General features: G+C 58.5%; 2 protein-coding genes across 2 annotated transcripts in view; one reads left to right on the forward strand and one right to left on the reverse strand.

Moving 5' to 3' along the window:
• The window catches only part of LOC121342967 (alpha-actinin-4-like), a 6798-nt gene extending 3521 nt beyond the window's left edge, over positions 1-3277 (forward strand). Inside the window, exons 3-8 of the mRNA XM_041417741.1 lie at positions 1127-1273; positions 1423-1503; positions 1932-1994; positions 2181-2339; positions 2502-2705; positions 3125-3277. Of these exons, the coding sequence (XP_041273675.1) occupies positions 1127-1273; positions 1423-1503; positions 1932-1994; positions 2181-2339; positions 2502-2660 (609 nt within the window). The 3' untranslated portion in view covers positions 2661-2705; positions 3125-3277. The remainder of the gene's footprint in view (positions 1-1126; positions 1274-1422; positions 1504-1931; positions 1995-2180; positions 2340-2501; positions 2706-3124) is intronic.
• Positions 3278-5687: 2410 nt separating this feature from the next.
• Positions 5688-6750, reverse strand: part of LOC121342968 (galectin-4-like) — a gene marked incomplete at its 5' end in the record, with an annotated part of 2025 nt that continues 962 nt past the window's right edge. The window contains 1 exon segment of the mRNA XM_041417743.1: positions 5688-5895. Coding sequence (XP_041273677.1) covers positions 5749-5895 — 147 coding nt within the window.

Here is a 6750-nt window from a genome sequence, read left to right on the forward strand (position 1 = left end):
CCGAGGGGATTTGGGGTCATCCTGAGGGGATTTGGGGTTGTCCTGAGGGGATTTGGGGTCACCAAGGGACTGGGACTGGGGAGGGGTCCCACAGGGATTTGGGGGTCTCAGGGTGGGCAGCAGACCCTGATCCTCCACAGCTGGGAATCCAGCTGCACGTGGAGCTGGGATCCCACAGAGTTGGGGTCATCCCAGGGGATCAGGACGATCCCATGGGTGCTGGATCCCTCCCGTGGGGATCAGGGTGATCCCGTGGGTGCTGGATCCCTCCTGTGGGGATCAGGACGATCCCGTGGGTGCTGGATCCCTCCTGTGGGGATCAGGGTGATCCCGTGGGTGCTGGATCCATCCTGTGGGGATCAGGACGATCCCATGGGTGCTGGATCCCTCCCATGGGGATCAGGGTGATCCCGTGGGTGCTGGATCCCTCCTGTGGGGATCAGGGTGATCCCGTGGGTGCTGGATCCATCCTGTGGGGATCAGGACGATCCCGTGGGCGCTGGATCCCTCCTGTGGGGATCAGGACGATCCCATGGGTGCTGGATCCCTCCCATGGGGATCAGGGTGATCCCGTGGGTGCTGGATCCATCCTGTGGGGATCAGGACGATCCCATGGGCGCTGGATCCATCCTGTGGGGATCAGGACGATCCCGTGGGTGCTGGATCCCTGCTGTGGGGATCAGGACGATCCCATGGGTGCTGGATCCATCCCGTGGGGATCAGGACGATCCCATGGGCGCTGGATCCATCCTGTGGGGATCAGGACGATCCCATGGGCGCTGGATCCCTCCTGTGGGGATCAGGGTGATCCCGTGGGTGCTGGATCCCTCCCGTGGGGATCAGGATGATCCCGTGGGTGCTGGATCCCTCCTGTGGGGATCAGGATGATCCCATGGGCACTGGATCCATCCCGTGGGGATCAGGACGATCCCGTGGGCGCTGGATCCATCCCGTGAGGATCAGGATGATCCCGTGGGCGCTGGATCCATCCCATGGGGATCAGGACGATCCCGTGGGCACAGGATCCCTCCTGTGGGGATCAGGACAATCCCGTGGGCGCGGGGTCCCAGCCCAGGGGATCGGGGCGCTCGTGTGCCCCTCACTGCCCCGCTCCCCTTCGCTCCAGCACCTGCGCGTGGGCTGGGAGCAGCTGCTGACCACGATCGCCCGGACCATCAACGAGGTGGAGAACCAGATCCTGACCCGCGACGCCAAGGGCATCAGCCAGGAGCAGATGCAGGAGTTCCGCGCCTCCTTCAACCACTTCGACAAGGTCGGGATCCCGGGGGATCCGGGGGGATCCGGGGGGATCTGGGATCCCACCCGCAGCAGCCCCACGGGTTGTTCCCCCCTGGAATGGGGGAGTTGCCTCCCGGTTTCCCTCATTTCCCTCATTTCCCCCATTTTCCCCCGTTTGCCCAGGACCACGGCGGTGCCCTGGGCCCGGAGGAGTTCAAGGCCTGCTTGATCAGTCTGGGCTACGACGTCGAGAACGACCGGCAGGTACTGCCTGCTTCCTCCTCCTCCTCCTCTTCCTCCTTCCTTCCTCTCCTTCCTCCCTCCCTTCCGTCCTTCCTCCCTCCATCTCCCTTCCTTCCTTCCTTCCTTCCTTCCTTCCTTCCTTCCTTCCTTCCTTCCTTCCTTCCTTCCTTCCTTCCTTCCTTCCTTCCTTCCTTCCTTCCTTCCTTCCTTCCTCCCTCCCTTCCGCCCTTCCTCCCTCCATCTCCCTTCCTTCCTTCCTTCCTTCCTTCCTTCCTTCCTTCGTTCCTCTCCTTCCTTCCTTCCTTCCTTCCTTCCTCCCTCTCCTTCCTCCCTTTCCCTCCATCCTTTCCTGGGCCGTTTTTCTCCTCTAACGGATTCTCTGCTTTTCTCTTCCTCCTCCCTCTTCCTCCTCCCTTTCCCTCTCCTCTTCCTCCTCTTCCTCCCGGCAGCCGAAGCGCCGCACGGACTCCGCCGACTTCCGCGCGCTGCTGGGCCCCGCGGGATCCGGCCTGGTAACCTCCCTCTTTTTTCCTGCTTCTGCACCTTCCATTTCCTCCTTTTTTCACCCGTCGCCGTGGGGGGAGGAAGGGGAGGAGGCAGGGCAGGGGAACCGTGGAAAAGCTCCGGAACTCCCGGCTGGAAGGCTCTGGAAGGCCTGGGGGAAGCAGCAGGAGCCCCGATCGTGGTTCCCCCCGCAGGGCGACGCGGAGTTCCAGCGGATCATGGCCGTGGTGGATCCCAACGGCAGCGGCAGCGTCACCTTCCAGGCCTTCATCGACTTCATGTCCCGGGAAACCACGGACACGGACACGGCCGAGCAGGTCATCAACAGCTTCCGCGTGCTGGCCGGGGACAAGGTGGGCACGGCGGGGGCCGGGGCGGCCCTGGGGGGCTTGGGAAGGGGGCAGGGGGTTTGGGAACGGGGCAGGGGGTTTGGAATGGGGCAGAGGGTTTGGGAATGGGGCAGGGGGTTTGGGAAGCCCCCATTTCCCCCCCGTGCCCCCTCCCCTGTCCCCCAGAACTACATCACGGCGGCCGAGCTGCGGCGGGAGCTGCCGGCGGCGCAGGCCGAGTACTGCATCGCCCGCATGGCGCCCTACCCCGGCCCCGACGGCGTCCCCGGCGCCCTGGACTACAAATCCTTCTCCACGGCGCTGTACGGCGAGAGCGACCTCTGAGCGGCCCCCCGGGGCCCCCCGGATCCCCCGGGATCCCCGAGGATCCTGGATCCCGACGGTCCCGGATCACCAAGGGTCCCCCAGGATCCCGGATCCCTGATGGTCCCGGATCCCTGAGGATCCCTGAGGATCCCAGATCCCCAAGGGTCCCCCAGGATCCCTGAGGGTCCCCCAGGATCCCTGATGGTCCCAGATCCCCGAGGGTCCCCCAGGATCCCTGAGGATCCTGGATCCCTGAGGGTCCCCCAGGATCCCCAAGGATCCTGGATCCCTGATGGTCCCAGATCCCTGAGGGTCCCTCAGGATCCCTGAGCATCCTGGATTCTTGATGGTCCCCCAGGATCCATGAGGATCCCTGAGCATCCTGGATCCCTGATGGCCCCAGATCCCTGGGGGTCCCCCAGGATCCCTGAGGATCCTGGATCCCTGGTGGTCCCAGATATCCCCCGGGATCCCCAAGGATCCTGGATCCCGACGGTCCCCGACGGTCCTGGATCACCAAGGGTCCCCCAGGATCCCTGAGGATCCCGGATCCCTGGTGGTCCCAGATCCCTGAGGGTCCCCCCAGATCCCTGAGGATCCTGGATCCCTGATGGTCCCGGATCCCCGAGGGGCCCCCCAGGATCCCTGAGGATCCTGGATCCCTGATGGTCCCGGATCCCCGAGGGGCCCCCCAGGATCCCTGAGGATCCTGGATCCCTGATGGTCCCGGATCCCCGAGGGGCCCCCCAGGATCCCTGAGGATCCTGGATCCCTGATGGTCCCGGATCCCCGAGGGGCCCCCCAGGATCCCTGAGGATCCTGGATCCCTGATGGTCCCGGATCCCCGAGGGGCCCCCCAGGATCCCTGAGGATCCTGGATCCCTGGTGGTCCCAGATCCCTGAGGGTCCCTCAGGATCCCTGAGCATCCTGGATTCTTGATGGTCCCCCAGGATCCATGAGGATCCTGGATCTCTGAGGGTTCCCCAGGATCCTCCCGGACCCCCCAGGATCCCCGAGGGTCCCCCAGGATCCCCCAGGATCCCGGATCCCAAAAAACCCCGCCTCCTACTATGCAACAGTTGATTGATCTTGGGATACTTCGGGATGCAATTCCCACTTTTCCTCGGGCTCCGCCCCCCGTGCCCGGAAATGGTTATTTTTGGTAACGAGACACAGAGAGAGAAAGAGAGAAAAATTCCCAATATTTTCCACGGGATCAGCGGCGCCGCCCGAGGGTTCCCTCTCCCCTCACGGTTCCCCCCTTCTCACGTAATTTATGGCTTTTTTCCAGAGGGGAAAAAAAATCCGGGGTTTTTGGGGGGGTTTTTTTTTAGGTTTTTCACTCACATTCCCACCTCGGAGCAGCGTTTTGTGGACCAAAAAAAAATGGGGGGAAATAGGGGGGAATAGGGGAAAAAAGGCGAGGAAGGAATGAGGCAAAAATTAGGAGGGAAAATGTGGAGAAAAATGTGTGGAGACATGGAAAATTAGGAAAAAAATTTAGGAGAAATGAAAAATGTGGAAAAATTAGGAATGAGGAAAATCATGGAGAAATCTGGAGGAATACGGAAAAATATGGGAAAATAATGATAAATAAAGAGTAAGGACAAAAATAAAGAGAGAAATAAGGAGAACTTTGGAAAAAAAAGCATAAAAAAATCAAGAGAAACAAGGAGGAAAATTATGAGAAATCCACCTAATAAAGCGCCTGATCCTGGAAAATTTTGACGGGAAGCAGAAAATTCCGGTTTCCTTTATAACTTTACGGATTTATTATATAAATATATATTCACGTAGCAGCTTCTTTGTCCTGTAATTAAAATATTGCTGGAAAAAAAACAAAAAAACCTCTGGGATCTTGGAGTTTTTCCTCACTTTTTCCCCAAGTATAGCCAACGAGGTAATCTTGAGGGGAGAAAATGATTTTGAGGTAAAAATGAGGTTGTTGGGAAGGGACGTTTTGGGGGTAAAATTGGAGTGATCTATAAGGGATGCAAAGAATATTTTTGGGGTAAAATGTGAGTGCAAGGTCCTTAAGTTGTTTTGGGAGTTTTGCCCCGTGTTCCCCATCCTTTTTTCTCTCTCCTTTCCCACCCTTTTCCCCTCACTTGTTTTCTTTTTTCATTCGCATTTTCTGTGTTTTCTTCCGCTCTTTTCCCCTCATGTTTCCCTCTTTGTTCCCCTCACATTTCCTGCCGGTTTTCCCCTCACATTTCCCGGCCTTTTTCCCCTCATTTTTCCCTCTCTTTTCCCCTCACATTTCCCCTTTTCCCTTCAAATTTCATGCCATTTTTCCCCCTCACATTTTCCCTCCATCTCCCCTACATTTTCCCCCCTTTTCCCCTCACATTTCCCTCTTTGTTCCCCTCACATTTCCTGCCTTTTTTCCCTGCACATTTCTCTCTTTTTTCCCCTCACATTTTCCCCCTTTTCCCCTCACATTTCTCTCTTCTCCCCTCACGTTTTCCCCCATTTTCCCCTCACACTTCTCTCTCTTCTCCCCTCACGATTCCCGCCCTTTTTCTCCTCACATTTCTCTCTTCCTTTTCACGATTCCCGCCCTTTTCTCCCCTCACGATTCCCACCCTTTTCTCCCTTCATATTTCCCTCTCTTTTCCTCTCACGTTTCTCTCTCTTCTCCCCTCACATTTCCTGCCCTTTTCCCCCTCACACTTCTCTCTTTCCCCCTCACATTTCCCTCCATTCTCCCCTCACATTTCTTTCTCTTTCCCCCTCACATTTCTCTCCCTTTCCCCCTCACATTTCCCTCCCTTCTCCCCTCACATTTCTTTCCCCCTCACATTTCTCTCCCTTCCCCCCTCACATTTCTCTCCCTTTCCCCCTCACATTTCCCTCTCTTTTTCCCTCACATTTCCCCCCTTTTCCCCTCACATTTCCTGCCCTTTTTCCCCTCACATTTCTCTCCCTTTTCCCCTCACTTTCCCTGCCCGTTTCCCCCTCAAGTCTCCGGAGCTGGAGCAGGAACAGCTTTATTGAGGTCAGTGTTGGGAGAGGGCAGCTGGGGGACAGTTATGGGGGGCAATTACGGGGCAGTTATGGGGCAATTACAGGGCAGTTATGGGGCAGTGACAGGACACTTGTGGGTCAGAAATGGACATAGGACAGGACGACATCGCCCTCGATCTCCAGCACGTCCACGTGGGGCCCGGCGGGCGCCCGGTGGTGGAAATCGAAGAGCGGCTGCCCCTCGACGAACACCTTGAACCGATGGTTCCCGCAGCGGATCGACAGCTGGAGGGACAACGGGGACAGCGGGGGGGGTCACTCCAGAGACACACAGAGACCCACAGAGACCCCCAGAGTCACCCCAGAGACACACAGAGACCCCCGGAGTCACCCCAGAGACACACAGAGACCCCCAGAGACACACAAAATCACCCCAGAGACACCCAGAGTCACCCCAGAGACCCCTAAAATCACCCCAGAGACCCCTAAAATCACCCCAGAAACCCCCAGAGTCACCCCAGAGACCCCCAAAGACGCCCCAGAAACCCCCAGAGTCCCCCCAGAGACACCCAGAGTCACCCCAGAGATGTCCAGAGACACACAAATCACCCGAAACACACCCAGAGTCACCCCAAAGACACCCAAAATCACCCCAGAGACACCCAGAGTCACCCAAAATCACCCCAGAGACCCCCCAGGAACCCCCAGATTCACCCCAGGGACCCCCAGAGACACCCAAATTCACCCCAAGAGACCCCCAAAATCATCCCAGAAACCCACAGAGTACCCCCAAAATCCCACTCTGCTCCCCTCCCAACCCCCTCTACCCCAAATCCCACCCAGCACCCCAAACCCCCTCTAACCCCCTCTGAGGACCCCAAATCCCACCCTGCTCCCCTCCCCAGCACCCCAAACCCCCTCCAACACCCTCTGAGGACCCCAAATCCCACCCTGCTCCCCTCCCACCCCATCTGAGGACCCCAAATCCCACCCTGCTCCCCTCCCACGCCCTCTGAGGACCCCAAACCCCACCCTGCTCCCCTCTCCAGCACCCCAAACCCCCTCCAACCCCCTCTGAGGACCCCAAATCCCACCCTACTCCCCTCCCCAGCACTCCAAACCCCCTCCAACACCCTCTGG

Source organism: Onychostruthus taczanowskii, unplaced genomic scaffold (genome assembly GCF_017590055.1).
Source record: "Onychostruthus taczanowskii isolate IOZ18803 unplaced genomic scaffold, ASM1759005v1 scaffold565, whole genome shotgun sequence".
NCBI classification, from domain to species: Eukaryota; Metazoa; Chordata; class Aves; order Passeriformes; family Passeridae; genus Onychostruthus; species Onychostruthus taczanowskii.